The 26,616-nt window shown below is 54.2% G+C and overlaps 2 protein-coding genes across 2 annotated transcripts in view; both read left to right on the forward strand.

Annotated features, from left to right (window-relative positions):
* The window catches only part of LOC104254848 (fer-1-like protein 4), a 39,282-nt gene extending 38,235 nt beyond the window's left edge, over positions 1-1,047 (forward strand). The window contains exons 44-45 of the mRNA XM_059827173.1: positions 244-344; positions 867-1,047. Coding sequence (XP_059683156.1) covers positions 244-344; positions 867-1,047 — 282 coding nt within the window. The remainder of the gene's footprint in view (positions 1-243; positions 345-866) is intronic.
* A 2,016-nt stretch (positions 1,048-3,063) lies between these two features.
* LOC104256151 (arf-GAP with SH3 domain, ANK repeat and PH domain-containing protein 2-like) overlaps positions 3,064-26,616 on the forward strand; it is a 28,480-nt gene continuing 4,927 nt past the window's right edge. Inside the window, exons 1-19 of the mRNA XM_059827205.1 lie at positions 3,064-3,189; positions 9,686-9,758; positions 10,033-10,178; positions 10,613-10,687; positions 13,336-13,385; positions 13,500-13,629; positions 15,567-15,652; positions 16,121-16,196; positions 17,634-17,720; positions 17,944-18,044; positions 19,471-19,540; positions 19,999-20,086; positions 20,584-20,632; positions 21,005-21,168; positions 21,392-21,525; positions 22,176-22,267; positions 24,083-24,260; positions 25,177-25,262; positions 25,606-25,721. Coding sequence (XP_059683188.1) covers positions 3,064-3,189; positions 9,686-9,758; positions 10,033-10,178; positions 10,613-10,687; positions 13,336-13,385; positions 13,500-13,629; positions 15,567-15,652; positions 16,121-16,196; positions 17,634-17,720; positions 17,944-18,044; positions 19,471-19,540; positions 19,999-20,086; positions 20,584-20,632; positions 21,005-21,168; positions 21,392-21,525; positions 22,176-22,267; positions 24,083-24,260; positions 25,177-25,262; positions 25,606-25,721 — 1,927 coding nt within the window. The remainder of the gene's footprint in view (positions 3,190-9,685; positions 9,759-10,032; positions 10,179-10,612; positions 10,688-13,335; positions 13,386-13,499; positions 13,630-15,566; positions 15,653-16,120; positions 16,197-17,633; positions 17,721-17,943; positions 18,045-19,470; positions 19,541-19,998; positions 20,087-20,583; positions 20,633-21,004; positions 21,169-21,391; positions 21,526-22,175; positions 22,268-24,082; positions 24,261-25,176; positions 25,263-25,605; positions 25,722-26,616) is intronic.

Raw genomic sequence — 26,616 nt, forward strand, 5'->3', positions numbered from 1 at the left:
CTGGGGAGAGCATTACAATACAGTTGCCTGGTCTGCAAAACAGTTTGTTTCTGGCCAGGCCAAGTTTCCACTGGCTGCAAAGTGAGAGGCTCCGTAGCTAATGCCTGGAGAGAAAAGCTAATTGCCCTGAGCATCTGTAAGTGGAGCTGCGAGAAAATACCCAGTCCTGGCAGGGCATGTGGTCAGCAGGCTGGTCTGCGAAGCAACGCGTGCGACTGTGGCTCAGATGTGTTCCCCCTCCAGGGTAAGGTGGAAGCAGAGTTCCAGCTGCTGACTGTGGAGGAGGCTGAGAAAAGTCCGGTTGGTTTGGGCCGAAAAGAGCCTGAACCCCTGGAAAAGCCCAAGTGAGTATCTGTGTTACCACCTCTAACATGGATGGACAGTGCCACATTTTCAGCAGCTGTTTGCATGGGGACAGGGAGCACCTGCTTGTCAGGAAGCTGAGAGCCATCAATGAGGCCCTGGATGATGGGGTCTGCAGGACTGGGGCTGCCAGGGCTCGAGTGGGTCCAGCAGGACTTGTGGCTGCAGCATCTGGGCCAGGGCTGATCTCAGTGCGGTACTCAAGGCAGCTATGCCATAACATTGCTTGTACAAAAAGGGCAGCTCTGGTTTAGCCATGTGAACGCACCCGTTAGCCATGTGGGTGCAGAACAGTTCTGCGGGGCCTGTTCTGAGGCTCAGGTCCTGTTGTCTCCAGTGCTTTCACAAGCACTGTAGTTGTTGGAGCCCCTCGGGTGATCCTGTCTGGAAGCAGGAGGAAGAGCTGGCTACCCATGAGGGTGACAGGGCACCAAAGCAGAGGGAACAATGTGCTGCTCTGTGGGTTGAGCCTATGCTTATCTGTTTTTCCTTTCCTGTTCCAGCCGGCCAAAAACTTCTTTCAACTGGTTTGTGAATCCCATGAAGACCTTTGTGTTCTTTATCTGGAAGCGATACAAGAAATACATAATTGTGCTGTTCATTGTCGCTGTGTTGACCATCTTCCTGGTTCTGTTGATCTATACCATGCCTGGATACATCAGCGAGAAAATCATCAATGGATAAATGCTCTCCAGCACAGGACTACTCAAAGACAGGGGTGATTATTGCAGGAATCGAGACTAGACCAGAAAGTTTAAGGAAATCCTGCAGGTGCAGAGGCAACCTTCAGAGTGAGAGACCTGAAGAAGTGGCCTCTCTTTGGGGAGTCATGTTGCATGCTAACTACCCATGAGATGCTATGAAACCAAGTAACCAACCTACTAAATAAGGCAAACTTCTTGAAGGACAGTTACAGCTGTGGGAAAAAATTCTTTGTGGGAGTGGGGTGGGAGGGTGGGAAAACGGGGTCTGCTGGGGCTGTGCCCACAGACATGGCAGCTGAAACCAGCTCTTGCCATTGAAAGTGATTCTGGCAGAGATAGGGACATACAGATCCGTCCATGCCCTGGCTTGACAGCACTTGGCACTTCCCAGGCCTTTGCCTGAAGAGCTCAAAACACATTGTACGGGGGGAAAGGGAGGTCTGGTGTAGAGTCCTGGTGGAGGTAGGACCTGGAAGACCTTTGAATCATTCTCCCCAGGGAGAAGGATGAGAGACCCAAGGTAGCCGTGAGCTACCTGCCATGCCAAAGAGCACGGGAACAGCTCTTGGAGTTGGAGTCTGCTCTGGATGTGGTAGCATTCCCCGGGACACGGACTTTCTGATTGTCACTCCTTACAAGTTGCTTAACAGCTTTTCCTGCATGTGCTGGGTTGGGTTCAGGCTTGCTTCAAACTTCATTTTGGCTCCTCATTTCCACAGGAATAAAAGCTCCTTGGCTGCGCTCTCTGATGCTGCTGGTGTTTTGTACCTGCTTTCTGGAGTCGGGGGCCAGCCTGCTGCAGGCAGTCCTTGCTGATGCCCCATTGCCCTTCCTCCCGGATAGTACAGCGCTGGGACATCGCCGTGGCGTCGTCAGCATGAATCTGTATTGTGGTGTTGGGCTGATGTAAATTAAATGAGACTTGTTCTCAGCGTGGTCTCTGGTGCACCACGGTTCCTGTCTTCTGTACGGAGAAGCCCTGACATGATCTGATCTCAAGTGGAGGTGTTTCACCCTGAGTTTTGACAGGACAGATTCCTTCTGAGGGGTCTCATCCTGGTGCAGGAGATGATGCTCAGAGGGACCGTTGCCTTTCCAAAGAAATTAACTGACAATGGGGTTTTGTAGTGAAGATGGCTGCCTGATTGTCTCTTGAATGGCGCAGGAATGGAGTAAGTTTTGGGGAGAAAACTAGCTGGGCAGAGCCAGGCAGGCAGGTAAGGAGCAGGTGAGGACTCTGGCTGTACCCGAAGCCAGGTGCAGGTGTGGGGCAGACATGGGGCTCCCCCAGCGTAGCTGGAGTACAGCTCCTGGGTGGGGGCCCCAGAATGGCAAAGGGGGAGCCCTTTCTCCCCCCAGGGGACCCTTGGGCTGCAGGTGGAGTGAAACAGCCTGCAAAGGGCTCAGGTCATGTAGCACCTGCATGGGGCTAGAGCGGGGCCCTGGGGTGTGACAGTGCTGCTCCCAGTGCTGCATCACCCCCAGCTTTCTGCAGGGCCTGTCGCGTGGGATGTTGCCTTCGCAAACGGTGCCCGATGCACCCCAGCAGTGACCGGTGCATCCCAGCACACCTGGTGCACCCCAGCAGTGACCAGTCCATGCCAGCAAGCTCAGTGCACTCCAGCACGCCCAGCGCCCATCCCCAGGCAGCTCCTTGGCTCTTGCAGCCGTGCTCAGCTACATTTTCCACCGCACCACAAAGCTGGGGCTCCCTGTGACTCAAAGTATGTCTGCCTCAGCCTTCCTTGAAATATTTCAGCTTATAATTGCAGGATTTGCAGTCGTGCTGCTGTGTGCCTGGGTGGCCGGGTGCGTGGCAGTGCCTGCACTCTGGGGGGGTGTGTGTGTCTGCTTGGGGTGTGGGTGTGCAAGGTGAGGGGCTCCCTCCTGCCCTTGCTGCTGGCAGCAGCGTGACCCCAGCCCTGCGCCCCAGCCCCAGCGCGACCGCAGCTCCCGCCGGCAGTTCCCCTTCCTGGCGCCACCTCGCCACGGCACCATGGCGGCCCTCATCTCCGTGTGTGACTTCGTGCGGCAGGCACAGGAGGACCTCAGCTCGCCCACCACCTCTGCCTTTGCCAGCCACATGGGCCGCTGCAAGGCCACTGCCAACAGCCTGGAGGAGGTGAGCAGGGGCAGGGGGCTGTGGGGGTGCACCCCGAGGGGTTGGGGGGCCATCCCTATCGTGGTCCTGCAGGATCTGCACCCCGGTTCAGGCATCACCGTATCATTTGTCGCTGTGAGTGGAGAGTGGTGCGAGCGTCTTTGGGTGTTTGCAAAACACTCAAAGCAAAAATTTGGTAGAGGCTTGTGCTTGTGCTGGGTTGCAGTGGCTGGGTGACAGGCGTCGGTGGGGACAAGAGCAGAGGGGGAGAGGTTCGTGTGGGAAGGCTGTACCTCGTACCGGGCTCACACCATGCGGTAAAAAGAGGACAGAACCTTTTAACCAGATAAGCATCAAACTAAATGCAAAACAAAATTAAACGAAGTTCTTGGGGGTGGCAGGATGGTTTCCTCACTTGTTCACAGTTAAGCTGTGGGATCTGCTGACGTGGGATGTTCAGAGGCCAAAAGCATGATGAGTGGTTCCAAACATTCACAAAGCCGGGGTGAGTGCTGGCTGCTGAGTGCAGCATCCAACACAAAACTTATTTGAGCCAAATGCCTTTGTTTTCTGACCGATGGCAAAAGCCAGAAGACCCAGGCATCATCAGGCACAGTGCGGGAGGGGAAGGGGTTGCTGCATGCTGCTGGCACATGAGAGAGTGAGCAGCAGGGAAAGGGAAGCCCTGGGAAGACCCTGAGTTGAGGGCAAGATTGGCTCAGTGGAGGGTCCAGGCTTCCCATTGCTAGCATCCCATCCCCCACCTAGACGCGCCTTAGGACTTAGCCAAAAGCTACGGCCAGTATAGTATAACCATCATGCTGGCCTGTTCCTGGGCAAATCAAGGTCCTGATACCCCATTGGAAATATCTACGAGATTGTCGTGGTTTAGTCCCAGCCGGACTAATCACCACACAGCTGCTCACTCACTCCCCTTCCTCAGCTGGACAGGAGAGAGAACATATGAGGAAAAGGCCGCTCTTCCCCCCGAGCGGCACAGGGGGATGGGGAATGGTGTTGCGGTCAGTTCATCACAGGTTGTTTCTGCCGCTCCTTCCTCCTCACACTCTTCCCCTGCTCCAGCGTGGGGTCCCTCCCACGGGAGACAGTTCTCCACAAACTTCTCCAACGTGGGTCCTTCCCACGGACTGCAGTTCTTCACAAACTGCTCCAGCGTGGGTCCTTTCCACGGGCTGCAGTCCTTCAGGAACAGACTGCTCCGGCGTGGGTCCCCCGCGGGGTCACAAGTCCTGCAGCAAACCTGCTCCAGCGTGGGCTCCTGTCCATAGGTCCTGCCAGGAGCCTGCTCCAGCGTGGGCTACCCACAGGGTCACAGCCTCCTTCGGGCATTCACCTGCTCCGGCGTGGGGTCCTCCAGGGGCTGCGGGTGGATATCTGCTCCACCGTGGACCTCCATGGGTGCAGGGCACAGCCTGCCTCACCATGGTCTTCACCACAGGCTGCAGAGGAATCTCTGCTCCGGCGCCTGGAGCACCTCCTCCCCTCCTTCTTCCCTGACCTTGGTGTCTGCAGAGTTGTTTCTCTCACGTATTCTCACTCCTCTCTTCCCTGGCTACCGTTTCGCAGTTTTTAACCCCCTTCTTAAATATCTTATCACAGAGGAGCTACCACTGCTGCTGATTAGCTCGGCCTTAGCCAGCGGCAGGTCCCTCTTGGAGCCGGCTGGCATTGGCTCTATCAGACACAGGGGAAGTTTCTAGCAGCTTCTCACAGAAGCCACCCCTGTAGCCCCCCCTGCTACCAAAGCGCTGCCACGCAAACCCAATACAGAGATGTTGCCACTGTGGTGGGGCTCTCTGTATTGTGGTCCAGAGGGCTCTGAGCCTCTAGGTACCTCCCTCCTCCAGGCAGGTCTGGTAAACGTGCTGGGAGCAACCATCGCCACCATGTCACCTCTCTCGTTGTTTTGTAGTTCAGGAGCCGAGGGGATAGTGCCCAGGACTTTATCAGGGCCTACCTGTGGGCTGCGACTGCTGCGCTGCCCCGGGGTCCCCCAGCGCCTGCAGGCTTGGAGCAGGCGGGGAGCTGTGCTCCTGTAGATCGTTTTGTCAGTGGTGGTCGCTGAGGTTTTTTTCTTCTCAGGCCTCCGGAGGCCAGGACTTTCTCAGGAGCCTCTGGGCATGGGGCAATTTCCTTGTGTTGCTTCATTTTCAACTGTTACTCTATCACTTGCACCCCAAGCAAAGCTAAAACTTCAGTCTTTTAAAACAGAGCTGCTCCACCAGGAAGCTGTGGTTAGAGAGAAACACTGTTGAACTTGTTCATGTCTGCAGAGCTTCTGGTTTGGGACTCGTGTGTCAGAGTGGACATAAAACTCAGGACACGCTCCCGCTGCTGCGCGGCAGCAGCCCCCGGCACGGTCTGCAGGGGATTTGCTGCAGCGAAAGCGGGGAGTGGTGGTGTGAGCCGCGCTGGCCGGGCAGCAGCACGAGACGGGGAAGATGAAATCGTCTTTGGGTGCAGATCAGGGCTGGACTGAGCAGATGGCAAGGAGAAATTCCAGCACCGTGGGGTATCCCAAGTTGCTCTTGCTTGGGTGTTGGTGTCGGCAGGAGCTGCCTGTCCTAGAGGAAGGTCCTCTCTGCCTGCATCAGTGCTGGCCTCTGTCTTGCTTCCTCCCTGAGCCTGACGCTCTCTCACCGTGCAGCCAGGTGAGGCTGACCAGGCTCTCACCTGGGACTTAATTCCTTCTGACCTGTGCAGTAGCTCAGCTGCCACCTCTGGGCGCTTTCACTGGGAGGAAGACTCCAGCACTGGAGAAGGGCAGGTGAGAGCTGGCGGCTGGGAGCTGAAGCTGCAACTGAAATGAAAAAAGAATTTAGTTGCAATTATTTTAGCTGTGACATAATGAACTACAGGTGTGCGTGGCCAAAAGGTGAGGTGAATGCTTGGTCTCCATCCTCTTCAAATGCAGCTTGGATGTCTTTCTGGAGACCACTGAGTCCCCCACAGGGTATAGGCTCATGCAGGGGTGTCTTGTGAGTGTTAATGCCATGTCTATGCAGATGATGTGAACTGACGGTCGCTCTCAATCTGAGTTTTTCTGCATTCTTAAAAACTAGTGAGAAGGGAGAAGTGTGCTGTGACCCCAGTGCCCTGGCGATCACAGACAGGGATGAAAACAGATCTGGAAGAGCTGGAGCCACAGAGTCCTTATGTTCCTTGGTCTCACCTCTGAAAAGCAGAAATGCCGGTGCCAGTGACTTCTGCAGTGGTTCAGCCAGAAGCTTTTATTGATGGTGTGGGGAACTTTGTACAGCAAAGAGTCTTAGTGCGTGCAACAGCCGTCAGCAGGTGCATGCCTGTAACGGAGAGCAGCGCCTGTGTGGGATAAAGCGGTAAACACAGCAAGAGCCTGCCCTTGAGCAAGGAGAGTCCCGGCACAGTGTGCTGAGCCTGGCAGCGGTGTGGGCAGCAGAGGGAAGGGGTGCTGGGCTGCAAAGGGAGGACATCAGCCAGTTTTCCACCACTGGAGGCAGGTCCCCAAAGGGGAAGTCACGCAGCTCGCAGAGTGCAGAACCAGATCCGTGCCTGCAAGGCAAACGAACGCAGGTAAAAGTACAGGCAGGGAAGGGAGCTTGGGGTTTCCTGCGCCAAGTGCCAGATATGTAATTTCCTGCCTTGTGGCCAGCAACTGTACTCGTACACACGTCACGATCCTTAGAGGGAGTGCTGCCTCTCGTAGCTGGGCTCACTGGATGGGGGGAGCCCGGGGAGGTGGAGGTGCCTGTTGCTGATGGCCTCTGGCACTCCACAGAACAGTCTCATGCTGGTGCTGCTCCTCCGAAGCAGGGAAGCCTCCTGGCTAAGGTTGGACTTGATGATCTTACAGGTCTTTTCCAACCTTAGTGATTCTGTGATTCTGTGATTCTGTGCATCAGCCCAGTAGGCAGGGAAGGGTCCCAAGGGTGGGAATGGGCCACTTGTGGACCAAGGTTACACCTTCAGGGAGGTGATTATCAGGAGAAAGGAAGAGGAAGGCCATGGATGTGAGAGGTTTGAGCATCTGTGTGTGGAGAGCTGAATTTTTGGTAAAAGACGAAGTATAAACATGACCAGCATCACAAGGGACCTGGCCAGGCTCCAGGGATGTTTCGGGAAGGAGGCAGCTGTCCTGGTCAAGGTGGGTCCCAGCAGAGGGGAGTGAGGGGGAGAGAGGCTCTGGAGGTCACTAGGAGGATGGAGATCAGGCTCTCAGTGGCAGCAGGCTCCAAATTGCTCCCTCCCAGTGCCATGTACAAAGGCAGGGAGGGAAGGGAAGAGGTCGAGTCTGACCGTATGTATAGCTAAAAATCTGCTGTAGCATTGGGGAGATGAGAGACACCTGGAACTGGGAAAGCTGCCCTGGTGGAGCCTCTGTGAGGGAGATGGGCTTCACCTAAGCCAAAAGGGCTTCACCTGAAGAAAGGTGAAGGGATGCCTAAGGTTAGCGAGATGAATCCCACATGCAATGGCTCAGACAACTGCAGGGAGCTGTGGCCCAGGAGGGGACTGTGCCTGCCTTGCAGCAGCACTCACAATAACCATGTGGTTGTGAGGGGGATGTGTTAGTCCTTGTCCTGGATTAACCTAAAGTCATTTTCTGAACATGGGGGTATGACTGTCTCCAACAGCTTTGCCAAAGGACGATGGTCAGAGGTTTCAGGTGTCCTATCCCACCACTGCCTTTCTGACCTTGGCTCATGGGGATCTCTTTGAACCATAATACTAGCTTCCCTGGATTTGCAATGCTTGGTGTGAGCATAGTCCTGCTGGTCCTAGAGGTCTTACGTTCATTGCCCTACTAATACCTATTTGAGGGCTTGGCTGGAAACCCTCAGAGCCAATCTGGGCTGGACAAGAACCACAGAATCACAGAATCACTAAGGTTGGAAAAGACCTGTAAGATCATCAAGTCCAACCATCAACCCAACCCCACCATGCCCACTAAACCATGTCCCGCAATGCCACATTCACATGTTCCTTGAACACCTCCAGGGATGGTGACTCCACCACTTCCCTGGGCAGCCTGTTCCAATGCTTCACCACTTTCTCGGGAAAGAAATTTTTCCTAATATCCAGCCTGAACCTCCCCTGGCACAACTTGAGGCCGTTTCCTCTTCTCCTGTCACTTGTCACTTGGTGACAAGGTGCTAAGAAGGTGCAGGTGCTAAAAGTCGTGGGTGGCAGCTCTTCCCTGGGAAGCAGAAAGTCTGGCAACTCCTATTTTGGAGTTGAGAATTTTGTTGAGAATTCAAATTCTCAGCATCCCTGCTGCACTGAACTCTGGAAACGTGTGGGCAGGTAAGTTTCCAGCACTATTGCTCCTTGGCTACCTCAAGGTTTATGGTGACGTTCCTGCATGTCACCATCTTGACTGTGCTGACCCACGCAGAGCCTGACTCGTATCCTCCTCTATTATATGGGTTCAGCTGCGTGGCTTGGCTCGTGTGGTGCACAACAGCAGACAAAGCCAGTGGTGGTGCCGCTCTCCGGGTACCCACCCATGCTATTCAGCTGTTAAATAGCCTTAGCTGTAGCATGCAAGTCCACCCTGAGCTGTTCTCCGCATTCCCAAATTGCTGTAAAACTGTTTGCTCCCACAAATTAGGGTTTATGGATCTTAAAAGCCTGTGCCCTGTCTTCGAGCTCCGGCACTGTCAGTACAAGACTCAGAGCGAAGCCCTGTCACTCCCTGCAGGGCCAGCCCGATGTGGGAGCTGTTGGGGCTCACATCAGTCCGGTGAATGGGTCACACGTGAAACACTGTCCCCAGTCCGGAGCAATGTGGAGAAACCAGAGAGGGTCAGTGGATGGTAACAGAGAAGCAGAGCTGGGCTGATTTAGCTGGGTGAAGAGGGGGTGTCTGACAGCAGCCCACAACTCATCTAAGGGCAGTTACAGGCAATGGTGTCAAGCTCTTTTGGGCAGCATCAGATGATATAACATGCAGCAATATCCACTTTGTGGCTCAGGAACTTCAGGTTGGGTGTCAGGAAAGGTTTCTTCTGCAGAGAGTGGTTCAGCCCTGCAGAGGTCACTGGAGAAGTGACGTCCATCCTTGGAGCGTTTCAAAGCCCAGCCAAGCAAAACCTAGCCAACCTGATCTGGTATTGGCAATGATCCTGCTCCCAACAAGAGATTGCATGAGAGCCCTTCCAAGCAGTACTTGTATGAAATAATGTCTATAATCCAGTCTCTCATAGGCAGAGAGTTTAGATTTCCCTTCAGCCACCTACACCCCCTCCTCTCAGCCCAGGAATGACACTGGCAGTGGTGTATGTTCTTTTTTCTAATATATTTTCCAATTCTCTCTTAATGCTTGACCACTTCTTCCAGAAGAGCATCAGGAAGGCTTGCAGATATTTAAGAAATACATGGACTACTACCACTAGATCATCACCTATCTGCTGGCAGGACAGTCTGCCTTGGGGATGCAGAGGCTTGTGCTAAGCCCTGTGGGTTCTGGAAATGCGTGTGTGGGTATAGTTAGTGACCATCTCCTCTGCATTTCTAGGCCTTGGATGCTGACCGAGCTGTGCTGCAGAAGATGAGGAAAGCAGCCAAGGCGGAGCACAGCTGTGGACAAGGTCAGGGCAGAACAGAGCCTGAGGAGGCGGGGGGAGACAGCGATGCATGGGTGAGGGGGATCCTCGCTGCAGGCTGGGTTGACAGCAGCAGGGAATATGGGTCTTAGGGGTCCCTATAGCTGGGTGCTGGTGGTGGGGGCAGCAGGAGGCAACAGGAGCTGGCTTGGGTGTGTGAGCAGAACCGGGCATGGTGACTCCCAGGAGGGAGGCAGGGGTTGGGTGTTCATCCTGACCTTCCCCCTGCACTCGCCAGAGACTGTCCATGTTCCCCCAGACCTCATCAGCCACCTCGAAGCCCACATCGCTGCCCAGGAGAAGTTCTCAGCCAACTACCAGCTGGAGGGCGAGGAGCAGCTGGCCAGCGCCTTTAGCACCTTTGCTGCCTTCTCCCGGGAGCTGCTGACTGCTGTCAGGAGCCTGGTAGGCAGCTCTGTCCCCTGCGTGTACATCAAAGTGGGGCCCCTGGCTTGCAAGGGGATGCTGGCGGGGGTCCCCAAGAAGAGCAGCAGGCTCTGGGCCACAGCCTGGAGGTCCAGGCTCATCCCCTTCCCCAGCGGGAGGCAGGAGGTGCAGTCTGCGCGGCCAGGGCTGTCTGTGCAGACCTCTGAGGCTGCTCAGAAAAGGCCTCTGGAGGTCTCCTGTCCACCATCCTGCTTGAAGCCGGGCTCGCACCAACAGTGGGTCAGGCTGGCTGTGGCTTTTTCCAGCTTGGTAATTTCCAAGGATGGAGGCTTTCTGCTGACTGTTTTCCGAAGTGATTCCTCTGCAGGCTCACAAACAGCTCTGCTTTCTCTGCATGAGGAGCAGCGCAGGGGTACAGTGCTAGTGGTGTGATCTCTCTCTTTCCTTTCCAGTGGCAGAGTTTGTACCACAACATTAATTTTTCCCTGGAGTCATTGATAAAGGGTGACATGAAAGAGCTCAAAGGGGTAAGCAGGGGCTGAAAGGGCTGCGCCAAGGTGGGGCTGGTAAGCGGGTGGCTGGAGACAGAGCGGGTACCAGCTGTGGGGTCTCATCCCTGGGTCATGTTGCCCTCTGGCAGGGGTACGTGTTGGAAGGACAGGTCTGCCGGCACCTCCCGTGTGCTGGATCCTGCTCCCTCCCGAGGCTGGCGCCTCACACCACGGGTCGAGCTACTGGTGCCCCTTAGCTGGGACCTCTGCCTGTTTGCAGGCACCTGGCTGAATCCAGAGCAGGCTGGTGGCATTTGCTGTGTGGGGAAAAAAATCAGGGTGTTGTGCACCAAATATCAATGTCTTTCCTGGCCATCCATGCACAAACTACCCCACAACCTCCCAGTGAGGTGTCCCCCCCACAGACCGACCTGTGGTTCTTGCATTTACGTGTATAAGCACACGTGTGTTGGTGTGAATCTGAGCGTGCACGTGTGTATCTACCAGCTGCAGGTACTTCTCAGGGACTGCAGAGTAGCAAGTAATGAAGTGACCAAGCACTTTGATCTTCAGCGCTGTAGAGGTATCAGAGAGCTTCACAGTGCTCGTCAGTGTAGATTTTAGGAAAACCATCAAACTTGTATTTAATTTTTGCTTTTTTTAACCAATGGGAAGGTCATCATGGTCCTTGGTAAGTCTGTACACATGCTACTACCACTAAGTCCCCGTGGCTGTACTCAGGCCATCAGCTCTGCGTGATTGCCCCTGGGTGCCTCTGCCTGCAGAGGGGTGCCTGTGCCTGTGGGTGTTCGGGGTGAGGAGGCTGGACCGATTGCGATGTTGGAGCGAGGTCGCTGTCGAGGGATTGCTGATCATAGCCTGCATCTAATGTGATGGAGCAGCTGCCAGTTGTGACCTGGCACTGCTCCTCTCTGGGTGGTTTTGGGCACAGAGACTCTGCGAGCAGGGTATGTACAACTTGAAACAGTAAAGCAATTATTTATGGGCCGATGCACGCACAAGATTGTTAGGATTTAATGAGCTCGGCGTTAATATGCTCAGCACCACGATGAGACACCTGAGGACTCGTGCTGGCCGGGCAGACCAGCTCAGGAGGAGCAGGGACAGTGCTGCTGCTCCCTGCCACAGGCTCTTGCATTGGTCATTGCTGTCTTCCACCACACCTGCTGATACTCTGACAAACTCCCGGTGTTTTCTTCTTTTAGGATTTTTTTTTTTCTGTGATACTATTTTTCCTCTTGAATCTTGAGCTAGTAATGAACCTGTTTTGACAACCCAAACTCTGTAATTTTACCTTTTTAATCTTGTATGGTTCCACTCTGCAGTTTCCTCAGATGCTTGATGAACGTTTTGCAGTTGGGCTGTATCAGAGCTGGGCTGGGGATCCTTCAGCAAACAGCTGAACCTCTGGGAACGTGGAGGGAAAGTTTTGAACAGGATTGCAGAAAGAGGGATGGGAACCATGGCAGGGTCTGGGAACTTCCAAAGGACTAATTGCCAAATACTGAAACATTACGAGCATTTAGGCATCTGTTTGGAAGCTTGTGCTATACAGGAGAATGACAGTGGCAGGAGAGAGCATATTCTGGAATTTCTGGTGTCAAGTAAATTTATAAAAGAATATAAAATAGGAAGGAAAAAAATTCTACTATTTACATTGTTAAGGACGATGTCAAGAAGATTGGGAACCAAGGAAACAGGTGGAGAGAGAGGAAAAAAACCAGCTGCCCCCAAGGAGTCATGATTAAGCTGAAGGGATCCACCAGGAATCAGAGGCTGACCTGAATCAGTTTGACATTTTAATTAGAATAGAGATAAATGCAAGATCTGTTCTGACAAGGTTCTGCCTTGACATAAATAAAGAAATTTCACCTCAGGGGACAGAGAGGCATTGGGACAGGGACCCAGAGAGGCCTGTGGGTCTGCCTTGAGCGGGAGGTTAGACTAGAGACCTCCTGAAGTCCCCTCCAACCTGATTTACTCCGTCTGTCTTTGACACAGAGGTTTGGAGAGCAGTAAGTGGTGAGAACAGGGCAGAACATGGGTGATCTGAGTAAAAGCATTTAACAAATGCAGATGAATATACCGAGATGGTAGCCAGCAGAGAGAAGTTAAAGTCACGCAAAGTCAAAGGAGAAGCAAATGATGGCTTTTTAGCAGCAAGACTAATTAACCATTAAATGAATACCCAGGGAAGAATCAGATTGTGCTGATGTTGCCAGGTTTGGGTGGGTTTCTGATGTCTCCCTGAGTGGTGTTTTGGTCAAACACGACATTCTGGCTTCAGCAGGTGAGAACCTGGTTGGTACTTTCTGGCTTGTGCCCGAGCAATTCCTTCTGCCCTTAAAATTGTGAGTCTGTGAAAGGTGTTATAGCTGGGTACTGCTATGTACACACCTACGATGTACATATGTGTGATGTATGTTTTAAAGCCTATGTGTATTTACATGTGTGTGCAAGCATGTGCCCGTGACTGAAATTGCACTGGTGAGCGCACTTGTCCGCTGTGGAGCGAGGAGAAGCGAGGACCTTCTGGGGAGGGACACTCCCATGGACAGCCATGTCCTGGGTCTGCAAGGGCCTTTAGGGTGACCCAGTGGGAATGCAGTACGCTGAGGATGAGGAAGGCTCTGTCATTAAACGGTGCCTTTGGCTCTTCCTAGGAGTTCAAGAAGCCTTTTGAGAAGGCCTGCAAAGACTATGAGAGCAAACTGTAAGTCTTCAGGCTCCCTCACCCCAAGGCCTGGACTTGGAGGCGGGTTTTCGTCTGCCTTCGCCGGCAAGCGGTCGGGCGGAGCCTTTCACGCATCTCTCCTCTTTCCTTGAGTGCCAAGATCGAGAAGGAGAAGCGCGAGCTGGCAAAGCAGCATGGCATGGTGCGGAGCGAGGTGAGTGGTGGGGAGATCGCCGAGGAGATGGAGAAGGAGCGCAGGACCTTCCAGTTGAACATGTGTGAGGTAAGGACAGGGACCAGCCTATGCTGCGCAGAGCAGTGTTAGAGTCACTGAATCGGCATCCAAGGGATGAATTTCCCTTCTATTGGTGCACAGCAACTGTGCCACAGCCCCAGCAAAGCCTGATCTGGAGCGGGCAGACATCAGCAGTGACTCTCACACTGGTGTTTATCACTTGCCCTCTGATCTGGGATTGTTTCAAAGCAACTTTTTTGTCTGAATCCACACTGATTTTTCATTTAGGGCGATCTTCTGTCCCTGGTCAGTGAGTGATGCTTGTGTCCAGGGTATTGCAGGTCCCTTTCTGCCTTCCTGGGATGCTGAAGTCCCCCAGGCTCTGCTCTGGGCACCAGCAGCATCTGGCAGCTCCCTCTGCTCAGCCCCTGGGGAGCAGCACCGAGGTGGGCTGCAGATCCCCAGGGACCATTGCTCAGCAGGTCATGTCCATTGTGCCACGAGACCCTGGCCATACTCCCTCAGTTGGAGAGCTGCCTGGGTTGTGGCAGGCTCAAGCCAACCTGGGGCAGGGGCTGATCAAGGAGTTTAGCCAAAGCTTCAGCCTATATTAACCTATATTAAAGAGAAAGCCTATATTAAAGAGAAAGCCTATATTAAAGAGAAAACAACTTGGGAAAAATCCCACAAAGGCTTTGAATCCAAGCTTCTTCCCGACTGCCCGTGGTGGGCGCTGCTGGCACTGAGGTCCCTGCTCCCTCTCAGATGGTCCCACCACAGCCTTCCCTCTGCTCGTTGGGATAGTCAGCCCAACTCCCCTGCAAATGGGATTTCCTGCTCCCACTGCCACACATCGCAAGCAACAGCATGAGTAAAAGATTGGAAGATACCGATTTCATTCAAAATATTCAGCTCTTTGTAACCATGTTTTGGAAACAGTTACTGTTTCCATACTGAAACTGTTGTTCTACTTCAAATATCAGAAGCCCTTGTGCTACGGAGCTGCATTGTCCTTAAACAGGAGTTGGTCAGGTGGAGGTTTCGTTCCGTGCTGATGTGAGTCCACACATGGCATTCGGCTTCCTGAGAGGCTGTCTCCTAGGAAACACTTCTTCTGATGGATCGAGGGTGTTTAGAATGATCCCCTCAGAATAAATACAGGAAAGTCTGAGGTTGGCCATGTTGAACGTGTATTTTGGAAGGTGATTTACTACGTTGGCCTGTGGGTCTTCTGGAAATGGTTGTTTGTAGGTTGCTGTTTTTACAGTAGTTGCAATGTCAAGAGAGCTGATGCTGGTGTAGCAGTAGTCCAGAGAGGAATGGAGAAATACTCAACATGTTTCACAGCACAACATGCTGTTTCACTTTGTCAGTCCACATGATGGCTTAGACTGAAAGGGACAATGTTGGTTTTCGCGGGTGAGATTATTATGGTGGGGGATGGGCTGGGTGAGGCGGCAGATAAGTTTGGGCTGGAAATCTGAACCATCAGCTCGCTTCTGAAGGTCCTCAAGGCAGTCTGAGTTGCCCGCTGCGGGTAGGATACAGGCAGGCAGGCTCGCAGCACTGACATTGTCGGTAGGGTCAGGTGGAGGTGGTGCAGTTCATGGATCAAGTCTAGTAGGTCTTGGAGGAACTTGGCTCTTGAATGATGAGGTTTGAAGGTCTATAGGAAAGCTGGCCGTTTTTCAGTGAAGGCACCGTGAATGGTGAATCTTTGAGGGTGTGTTAACTGTTTGCCCTGCATAAGTAAAACCCAGCAAGCCCAGGGTCCATGCCACCACTGTGGGTCCACCATTCTGTTGGCCAGATCAAAGCACTGGGCCTTGCTTACCACCACCTTCTCACCCCTTAAAAGCCACGTGGTCTGCTCCCATCAGGGCGTGACTGCCAGGATGGGCCACAACACACTGGGAGGGGGGCTGTCAAGAAGTGCATAAAAGGCATTTCTCTTTGATTCAGTCCCTGTGTCCTTTTCCCTTCAGTATCTAATCAAAGTGAATGAGATCAAAACCAAGAAAGGGATTGACCTGCTGCAAAACCACATCAAGCACTGCAGCTCACAGTTCAAGTAAGAGCGACCAGTAACCTGCCTGCGCGCCCTTTCTCTCCAGAAGCGCTGGTTATAGAGGGGACCTGGGGGTGGCTTAACTTGCACGACCTGGGTTCCTGCAGTCAGCTTGGCCTGTCCTGTAACTTGCTGAAAGTCCTCTTCTCCTGGAGGCAGTGGAGGCAAGGGTCTCAACGGGGGGTGTTTCCTCTCTTTAGTCTGACATTTTCATAAGCCAGTGTAAAGCAGAAATCTGGTATGCAAAGAAGACAGAGTGCTGAGCCCTCTCCCTGAATTTAACTGCCTCCAAATCTTTCTAAAATACGTTTTCTAAGAAAGATTTCTTCAGCTATGAAGTGAAAGCACTGCCTGCTGAAGGCGTGATGGGCTCTGAGGCAGGAGCTCAGGGGAGCCTGGGTCTGTAGGCTTCACAGCCAGTGCTAAGAACAGGATTTCAGGACATGTCCTTACGTTCGCCTCTCCTCTCAGTTTTTTCCAGGAATGTTTAAACACAATGACAAAACTTAAGAAGTTTACAGAGAAGCTCATCCCAGAGCTGCAGAGTGTGAGTATTCATCTGAAGTTGGGTGTGGCAAGCAGGAGCAGGCTGGAGAGCAGGGATGTTTTCCCCAGGGCCTCCTCTTCCTCTGCAGAAGCAGAACTGAGGACCTTTGCAGCTCTTCATATCTATTAATCATTATTTCCTGATCCTCTGATGCACAGTGGCCCATGGAGGGGTGAAATGCGGTCATCACTGGGAGTGGGAAAATTACGGTGCCATACCCCAGGACAGAGAGTAGGAAGAACAAGCATAAACATGGGCACAAAGGAGGCACTAACGTATTCATCTGCCAAAGCCCTAGCTGCTCTGCAGACTTCCAGATTTCTCATTTGTGATCTTAGCTTGCCATCTCTGTTGCTGCCAACTCAAGCTCTTAATGCATTTCATCAGGGGCTTAGTTTTGCTGTAGAGGCAGGTCATGTAAGCCTTGTGAACTTTAGCTTTTGACCTTGGGCTTTGTCAGTCGTACACAGCCTGGAGACAGAAAGGAGTTTTTCCAAGTGGCAAGGCTTTCAGAGACGGTCTGAGCACTCATGTCCCCAGTGGTACGACATCCTCCGAGTGCAGCAGAGGATTTACGTTGGTTTCCCAGCATTTCTAGACCTCCGTTCCAGTTTGCTTGGGCTTGCTCATCCTTCTCTATACCTCCTTGCAAGTCAAGATTTGCAGAGGCTTGGGATATGGTCCTCACCCAGATACTGTGTCAGCATCACTTGTGCTCATCTCACCTGGTCCTGTAGTGCAGGTCTCCTCTGGGCATCTGCTGCTTTGTTTGAATTAATTTCCTTTAGGTGTGTTACCCTGCTTATTCTGTAATTTGTAATCATTCATATTAAAATTCATTACATAAATAACAAAAAGAGGAGAGGCGCCACCTCAGAGCAGGGTAACCCAGCAGAGCAAGCAACATCTTATGGATCCCTCATGCAGACAAACCCCCAGGCCCCGTTTCAGGGCCACATTCCTGTGCCAAGGTCCATCAACTTTTTGATGGCTTAGACACCTTTTAATTATTTTAATTACTGACACTGCCAAGGGAAAAAAAACCAGCCACCACCGTGACCTTCAAGCTGTCGGTTGTTTTTACACTGCAGAGAGCTGCAAACAGCTGTTTTCTCAGTAAAATGCAGAGTGTTTTCCTGTGGTCTCGCGTTGCAGGAGTCCCAGCACTGGGGACATGCCTGCTGCCTCCCTTCAACGAGGTTTCCACTAAAGTGCTTCTTGCACGTGCTACATACCATTGCACTGCAGGGGACGAGCGACAACCTCCCACCGTAGGAATGGGGCTTGGTGCGTCCCACAGATGCGGGGAGGCGGCGAGGGCAGAGGGTGGCGTGGGGTCACCTCCGCTGTGCCTGGGAGAAGGAGTGGGATGCTGCAGCCGAGGCAGGAGCCTCCTGCTGCCATGTGAGCGGCTCACTGTGCTCCGGCATCTTTCAGATGAAGATCAGGCAGGACGAGGAGAAGAAGCAGCTTTGCTCCCTTCGGGATCAGCTAAAAATGGCATTGCAGCTGGAGCAGAAAGAGGTAAAGTCTGATCCTTCTTGCGGGGGAATGGGGGGGTGGTACTTGTAGAGGGCATGGCATGGCAGCTGCTTATATAGTGCCTGCCTGCCAATGCAGAAAGCCGTGGGTTTCTGGTGAGCTCTGGGGGAGCACAGGGTCACTGGCAGTCCTATGAGGACATGCTCTTGGTTGCCAGAGGTGCTGATGGGGTAGGGCCTTGCTGATATTTCTCTCCTTCTGCCAGGACCCTGGGAACAAGCAGGCAGGGTACAACATGCACCAGCTGCAAGGGAACAAGCAGTATGGCACAGAGAAGTCGGGGACCCTCTTCAAGAAAAGCGATGGGTAAGCTGCGATCCAGCATGCCCCTTTCAATTGTGCTTTGGTGACTTGGAGCCAGACCAGCTCTCACCCAGCCCAACCTCCTCTCCCTGGTGTGGCCACAAGGCAGAGGAACAGGACAAGCATGCATGAAGGTGTGCTCAACACTGTCCCAGCCTCCAACAGCTTTCAACACAGAGCTCCAGGCAGCTTGTGTCTGTCTTTTAGCTCTGAGGGCATTCCTCTCCTATGAAGCTGCCCAATGTCCTCTCAAGCCCTGCGAGCATTGAGGGCGAGGACGCTGCAGCCACCACCAGAAGCCAGAACCAGCTCCCCATCTTTCCTTCCAGCAGGGATCCCACCACCTTCATCCGGCACCCCAAGGTCTTGTGCTGGGAGGGACGGGGAAGGGTCAGTGCCTCTTGCCCTCTCCCAGGCCCTCATTGCTTTCCAGAACCCCCTGCATCGCCTCTGCTCCGGGATGAGGAGCCCTGACCCCTCCACCCTTCCCGACTGGGAGACGCTCAGGGGTGCACTGGGGATTTATGTACGATCCTGGTGATGTTTTCTGCTCTCGTCTCCCTTCCCTTCCTCGCCAGCTCTGACATGTCCTTTGCCTTTCAGACCCCTCTGCCCTCACAGTTCAGTACTGGGCTCAGCTCCCTGATGGTGAGAATTAGGGGAAGGAGCAGGAATGCGGGGTGAATTAGACACAGCATGGGTCGGTGCTGCCTTGGAGATGGCATCGTGGGCCAGAGGGGAGAGAGAGCCAGCAGTCACCCTCTGCCCCTCTCCCAGGAGCCAGACCCTGAGCTCCTGGAAAGCATTCCACTGTCTTTGGAAAGAGGTTCGTCTCCCACCAGTGCGTGGGAGGATGCTTGCTGGGAATCACAGGAGTCCTGTGCTGGGAGACTTGCACACCTGGAAAGGACTGTGAAGTGTCCTAGAAAAACCTGAAACTGGACAGAAAATAATGAACTAGGGCTCAGGAGTCTCCTTTACTGCAGACTGAAGTTCAGTCTCTCTCCCTTTTTGGGTGTATCTCTTCTACCTTTCCCCTGTGTTACGGTCTGTCCTGAATAGCAGGCACAGGAAAGTCAGCCTGGGAGCGGTTTGGAGGTGATGGTCTTGGATGTTTGCTGAGGGCTTCTGCAAAGGGCTTTGTGCTCTGCTAGCAGGTCCTACTGCCCCGATTGATACTCTGCACCTGTATCACCTCCGCAGCAGCTGTGCTGCCTGTCTACAAGCCTGTCTTATGCAATATGTTGGGTCCTTCTTAGCCCCAAACAGACCAAGAGTGACAGACCCCATCCGTGGCAGCCCAGCCAGCATGTCTGATGAGAGCTGCGGCACCGTGCTGTGCCTTGCGTGGCTCTTGCATTCGCCAGCGCTGTGCTGCATTGCACGTCTGCGTGGGTGTCCCCTCGGCTCACCCTCTGCTCATTTCCAGGTTGAGAAAAGTCTGGCAGAAGAGGAAATGCACCATCAGCAATGGCTACCTGACCATCTCTCACAGCATGGTAAGAACCGCTTCTTCCACTCTGCTCTGCTCCTGCCTGGGAGCTGCTGCCCACCCCTGCAGGGTCCACAGAGCCTGCCACTCCCGGGCACACAGGTGGCTTCCTGGGGGTCATCAGAGCCCTCGTGCCTGCTGCTTGCCCTGCTGGGCTGCCCCGGCGTAGGAGGCTTTCTGTTGAGACTTAAGTCCCTGCAAGCCAAGAGAGCTTTAGACAAACACACGAGGTCCTCGCGTGCTTGTGTGCATGGAGGGGGCATGAGCCTGGGGACCTGGCTCCAAGCATGGGGTGGCTGTTGGGACAGAAAAGGTGCATGTTGCTGTTTCTTGCGTTGCTCCTGAGAGCAGAGCTAAAGACAAAGTGCTGGGCACAAAGCAGATCTGTGGCTCTGCCTCCAGAGCCAGGCGGTGCTCGTCACCGCTGGACCACAGCCCTTTGATGCTTCCTCATTCTGCTTGTAGCCCAACCGCCCACCAGCCAAGCTGAATTTACTGACCTGCCAGGTGAAGCCGAACACGGATGACAAGAAATGCTTCGACCTTGTTTCCCGTGAGTGCTGGTGCGGGTCCTGCGGTTCTTCCAGGAAGAGCCTGGAGAGGCGGCAGTGCTTTGGGCTCAGAGAGCCAGCACGGGCAGGGATGAGGGGAACCTCTGCATCTTTAGGCCAGCTTGGAGGGATTACACTGGGGTAATTGTGCCAGGAGCCAGCTCTGCTCAAGAGCAGCGATGCACACGTGGGTTGTGAGAAAGGCAGCACTGCTGTGGGGCAGTGTGGGGTGTGTGGGGACCACGCAAGTGTAGTTCCTGGGCTGCATCTTAGCTAACACCAGCATCCCTCGTTCCTGGTACAGGAGCAGGTCCCTTTGCCTGGGGTGCATTGGGGAGGGACTGAGTGCGACAGAGGTGACTGTCACCCCAGCTGCCCGGGCTGGAGATTGCTCCTGGCTCTGCTGAGCCCAGCTCAGCCGTGTTGTGCCCTGCTGTGAGCCTGGCAGGTGAGGTGGACAAGCAGGGTGCCTAGAGGAGACCGGCTCTGTGTGTTTCAGACAACCGCACATACCGCTTCCTGGCAGAGGACGAGCAGGACTGTGCTGCGTAAGTACTGCCAGCGCCTTGCTGTGGACCAAAAAATGCTCCTCTGGCTGCTGATGAGGAGCCAGCTCTTTGGCAAATTGAGCAGCATGCCATAGCCCCTTGTTCGATGCCCTTCCCATCCTGACTGTGTGCCGGTTGCTCCGGGAGGGGCTGACCAGCTGTGAGCAGGACATGGAGCTTGATGGAGGCTCCTGGCACCCCATTTGCTGCTGGAGTCCCGTGCAGGACCTTTGTGTGTGGTGGCTGCTGTGCAGGCTGGGGCAGAGTGGGACCTCCCCCCAGCAGTGGGACAAGCCCTGCTGCCCTCCTCGCCCTGCAGCCCGAGCGTGGCCGCATGGGACCCCGCTCCTAAGCTACTTTCTGCCCATGCAGCTGGGTGTCCGTCCTCAGCAACAGCAAGGAGGAGGCGTTGAACGTGGCCTTCAGCAAGGCGCAGTGCGGAGGGGAGAGCAGCCAGGAGGAGCTGACCCGGGCCATCATCAAGGAGGTCAGAGGCATGCCCGGGAACAGGGAGTGCTGCGACTGCTCAGCCCCAGGTGAGAGCCAGCCCATGGCTGTGGGGCCGCCATGCTTCCTCCCCCCAGACAGGCAGAACTCTGCCCTTCCCTCCGTGGCATCCAGCTCCTGGAGACCAGAAGGCATCTGGGGTCTTGCCTTTCCCCTCTGTCCTGCTGTGGAGCTTGTGCCCTGGGGTGGTGGTGGGCCGGTGGGGAGGAGAGGCAGGAGATGCGCACAAGCACGGCTGTCTTGTCTCTGCAGATCCCACTTGGCTCTCCATTAACTTGGGCATCCTGATCTGCATCGAGTGCTCTGGGATTCACAGAGAAATGGGTGTGCACCTCTCCCGCATCCAGTCGCTGTCTCTGGACAAGCTGGCAACATCTGAATTGCTGGTAGGACGCTGCTGGTGTGCTCTGACCTCAAGCTTCCCCCTGCTTCTGCTCTAGCCTTCCTAAAACAAGGTTAATTCAGTGGGTTTTTCACTTGTTAAACTGACCCATACCCACCTGTAATTCCCCGGGGCTTAGTAGTTATTGTGGCAGGAACTGTCATCTTCAAGGAGGAGAGGGGGGAGTGACCTCACTGTTGCTGGCTCACCCGTCTCCCTCAGTCCTCTTTCCCTATCTGTGTCCCCTGGTGCAGGGGAGCTGTGGGGCAGGGGTAAGCTTGAACTGGGGTAGAGCAGAGTGTGGGGCAGGCAGGGGGCTGTTTTAGGGCCATGACACTCCGGATGCTCACGGGTTTGGTGGGGTTGTGATGGGAGCTGCTGGTAGCTGGTGGGCATCAGGGCAGGGGATGGTAGTGTTTGGCAGGGATCATTGCTTGCCCAGATCCAAGCCCAGGGGTCGGCTCTGGGGTTGGCTGCGGTGCTGGAGTTGGGAGATCTCAGCAGCAGAAGTCAGGGCAGAGTCTCCAGCCATTGGGCACACACATCCTGGCACCCCTTGACATCCCTTCGACACCTGGTCAGGATCTCAGCCTGGAGCTCCCTCTCCTGCTGCCATGCATGTCCCATGTCACCTCTAGCTTGGCTGTTTTGCAGCTGGCGAGGAATATCAGCAACTCTGGCTTCAACAACATCATGGAAGCGAATCTCCCCAGCTTTTTCCTGAAGCCCACAGTGCACAGTGACATGTGAGTTGCTCTGCAAGAGCTGTTTTTTGTGGGAGGTTAGATATGGGGCCCTCACCCATGGGCACACACTCTGTGGTCCTGTGTGCTCCCTGCAGTGACCAGGCACATGGCACTGCTCCATCTCCTCCCCAGACTATAACTTTTCTTTAGAAATGATTTCACTAAGTCCAGCAGGAAAGGTTTGATAAAGGACAGAAGAAGAATGAGGAAGAGCCGGCAGGACAGCTCAAGGATTGGCCTTGGGGTCAGGACAGGGACTGAGGAATCAGTGCTGGAAAGGGAAAGGCAAGAAGAGAAATAAACGGAGCTGCCAAGCAGGACAGCCCTGGCTGCACATCAGCAGGGCAGGGAAGAGCAGGAGTGTGGAGTGGGACAGGGACTTGTGCGGTGCAGAGCAGTTCACTGTGTCCAGTGGCTGGGGCCCAGGGTTGGTGGGATCAGCGTAGGCATCAAGCAAGGATCTGCTGAGGATGTGGGCACCCCCGTCCTTCATCCTGGAGCGCCCCAGCCTCTAGACCCTGCAGAGGACGGGGGAGAGCTGGGGTGGTGTGCCTGGTACCAGCAATAGCTGGGGGCTTCTTCAGGGCTTAGTGCTGTAAACCTGGGGTGCAGCAGAGCTCGTGGCAGAAACACAGAGCTGGGGAGCTTATTGTCAGAGGCCGAGGGGTCTTTCAGGAGACTGGAGAGCAGGCAGACCAGGCGCGATCAAGTTCCATTACAGGCATGTAAGTCCTGACTAGGGGACTGTTTAGACAGTGTGGACCTACCCTGTGGTGAATAGGTGGATAAGGAACTGCACTTGGCAGGGAGAGAGCAGCAGAAAGCTGGGAGAGCAGGAAAATACAACTGGAACAACATGGTCAAGGTTGCCAGATCCACCATTCTGCTTGGATTCTGGGGAAACTCAAACTGTGGAAATTAATAATTTAGCTCTTCCTCAGTGGCCTTTTCAGTTTTGAGCAATCGTTCGCCCCCGGGGCACCTGCAGCCACCCCAGATCCTTGGGCCTGTCACCACTTCTGCTGTTCTTGACCTCTCCAGGGCGAGAGACTCAGCTTATTTGGCCAGTCCTTGTCTGGAAGCTGTTCCTGACCCATGGATACTCTGACAGTTCATGCCACATGGTGTTTCCCAGTCCTTGAGACTTCTACTCCTTCCCCTAATTCTCACCATCAGGGAGCTGAGCCCAGTACTGAACTGTGAGGGCAGAGGGGTCTGAAAGGCAAAGGACATGTCAGAGCTGGCGAGGAAGGGAAGGGAGACGAGAGCAGAAAACATCACCAGGATCGTACATAAATCCCCAGTGCACCCCTGAGCGTCTCCCAGTCGGGAAGGGTGGAGGGGTCAGGGCTCCTCATCCCGGAGCAGAGGCGATGCAGGGGGTTCTGGAAAGCAATGAGTGCCTGGGAGAGGGCAAGAGGTACTGACCCTTCCCCGTCCCTCCCAGCACAAGACCTTGGGGTGCTGGATGAAGGCGGTGGGATCCCTGCTGGAAGGAAAGATGGGGAGCTGGTTCTGGCTTCTGGTGGTGGCTGCAGGGGTCCTTGCCCCCAGCCATGGCACTGCCTGCACTTTAAATGCATGAAAGTCAAGTTCTCAGTTAATTATGTAACTGCAGGAGAGGAAGCTTTAAGAAAACCACAGTGTTTTGTAAGAGTTACTGTGAATGCTGGTGCAGAGGAATTTGGGGAATGGGACAGAGAGAGGAAACGTGCTAAACTGCCTGGCAGGTCTGAAGGAGAGGAGGTGTTGGCCCTGGGATTCTCACCGAGTTGCTCTGTGGCCCCTAACTCTCATTCGGCTGGTCTCTGCCAGGGCCTTTCGAAAAAATTTCATCATTTCCAAGTATGTTGAGAAGAAATATGCCAAGAGGAGCCCTGCTGCTCAGTGCTCTGGCCTCCCAGAAGCCATCAAGGACAAGGACATATTTTCTTTGCTCCAAGCATACGCTGAGAATGTGGATTTGAGTGATCCTGTACTGGCACCTCTGCAGGTACGGCTACCCATCCCGTGCGCCCGTATGGCCAACAGCTTGGCCATTGTATCACCAGCCTGTCCATAAGGGTCCCTGTGACTGGGAGGGGACAGAGTTTTCTGATGAAAATGGTGCTTCCTGTGAACCGGGAGCAATAGGCAGACTCGAGCAGGGTAAGGAACATCATGGCAGAGGGAAGTTTTCTGGCTGCGACGCCACAGCAGCTGTGTGTGTTGGGGCCAGAAGTCATAACCACAAGCCCAAGGCTTTCCAAAGGCCAATTTGTAACCGAGATTTACTTGTAAACTTCTGAGCAGATTTTCTCAGGACATCCAAGTCTCACTACAGGCTGAAAAATCAGGGCAGCGTTTTTTCCTGCAAAACTGCAGCGTGGGTCCTTGCTGTAAGTGCAAGAAGACAGCGCAGCCCTAACCCTCGGAGCTGCGGGCATGCCGCCGTGCCACCCCCTTTGCTGGCAAGGACGCTGGTGGGTGTCCTCCAGACTAAAAGCGAAGGAGTAAAATTGCAGCGAGCAAGAAGCACCATCAGTATGGGATGTCTTGGGACAAACTGGCAAGTGAGAAGCAGCTCCCTGGGGAGCAGCCGTTGCACACCCTGGGGCTCTGGTGAGATCATGAACTCAGCAAAGTTCAACTGCTGGCCTGGGGAGAAAAGTCACCTTTGGCTGCTTCTGTTTCTAAATATGAAAAGGGGATGATCAATTCTTCTTCAGAAGCCATGACCCATGGCTCTACGCATGTTAACTAGGTTCTCACCAACCTTGGTGGCCATGACTCTGAAGAGACAGTCAAACCTGTTCATCTTTCAGGGATTTTAAATGTGTAAGGACAGTCCCTAAAGGACAGTGCTCCTATCTGTGGCGGTGGTGCGGGCAGACACAGTCTCATCCTTGCCGTATTTTTCTTGGTTACAGGAACCTGGGGAGACCATTCTCCACCTGGCAGTGCTGTTGTCTGATCGAACCTCTTTGCATATTGTCGATTTTCTTGTCCAGAACAGGTAAGCTCATGACACCCAGTCAGCTTGTCATGGCTAATTTGTACTAGTGAAAGGTGTAAGACTGATGATCTTCTCCAAAATGCTCCCAAAAAAAGAGAAAAATCACCAGGGCAGGCCTCCCAGCAAACGTGCCTTGGCCTGGGCTTGGGGTAACTTCTCCCAGATCAGAGGGTTCTTGGGTTCCCTCATCTCCTCTGGGTTGAGGTGTGACAGTGGTAGTGACTACCTCTTCTTCAGGCGAGGTGGGAAGACGGACACGTGTGCCAGCGCCAGGCAGTGTTTGCTGGGGCTGGGGCTGGCAGCTCTTCCTGGGGGTGCTGACATTATCCACCCTCTGCTGCAGCAGGAGCCTGACAAAGCAGACGGCGGAGGGGAACACACCACTTCACTACTGCTGCTCTCACAACAAACCTGAGTGTGTCAAACTGCTGCTGAAGGCCAAAGCCAACATCGCCATCAGTGAGTGGCCATGGGACCCCCCACCCCGTGCACACACAGGGTGTCTTCTCAGGTTTTCTCTGGAAACCCCTCCTTAGTCTTGCTAAAGTGCTCAGCAATGCCTGTCTGCGGCTGGGGAGAGGCGGGTTGATGACAGTGTTGGGTGGGGACCCTGCCCGCGGGGTGACAGCCTTAGCGCCAGGCTCTCCTCTGCATGTCCAGCGAGATGCCCTGCTCTGACACTGCTCTTGGTTGGCTCTCCAGGCTCAGTGGTGTTCACGAGCCGGTTTGGGGTGCATGTGGCCCTCTATGAGTGGGGCGAGCACATCTCACCGGTTCCTGCTCTTGGCAGCCTGGGACAGAAACAGTGGCTTTGCTCTCCAGCTCAGAGCAGGGTACGCTCCTCTCTGCTCCCCAGGGAGGAACCAGCTTGCTCCTGTGTGCTCCTGACTCCAGGGAGCTCGTGCCTCTGCCCCACTTCACTTGTCCCCCTCCTGGGTGGGCAGCCACAGGCCTGCCTCTGACCGGCAGCTCTGTGGTGGGACTGCGCTGAGGTGGGCTCACTGCGCTGGCAGAGCCCATCAAGGCAAACACTGCCTGAGCTGCTCTTCCACACGAAGCACGTGCACAGCAGGAGCCAAAACAGGCACTTAACTAATTTTCAAAGCCAATGCTGCAATGCTGGAGAGCAGGTGGGAGGGCTGCCAAAGTGGTGGTTCAGACACGGTGTGTGCTGGTGCTCTGGAGCCCAGATCACAGGTTCAACCATTTATACTGCCCGTGAATCTTCTCTCCACAACACAGAAGTGAGCTTTAAAACTAGGATCCTGTGTGAAATGGGAGGGCACAAATGTTCCCACCATCAGGTATCAGCCGAGCTGGTAGATGTGTTGAACCTTGCCTCCTGGGATGTTCC

Source organism: Gavia stellata, chromosome 20 (assembly GCF_030936135.1).
Source record: "Gavia stellata isolate bGavSte3 chromosome 20, bGavSte3.hap2, whole genome shotgun sequence".
NCBI lineage: Eukaryota > Metazoa > Chordata > Aves > Gaviiformes > Gaviidae > Gavia > Gavia stellata.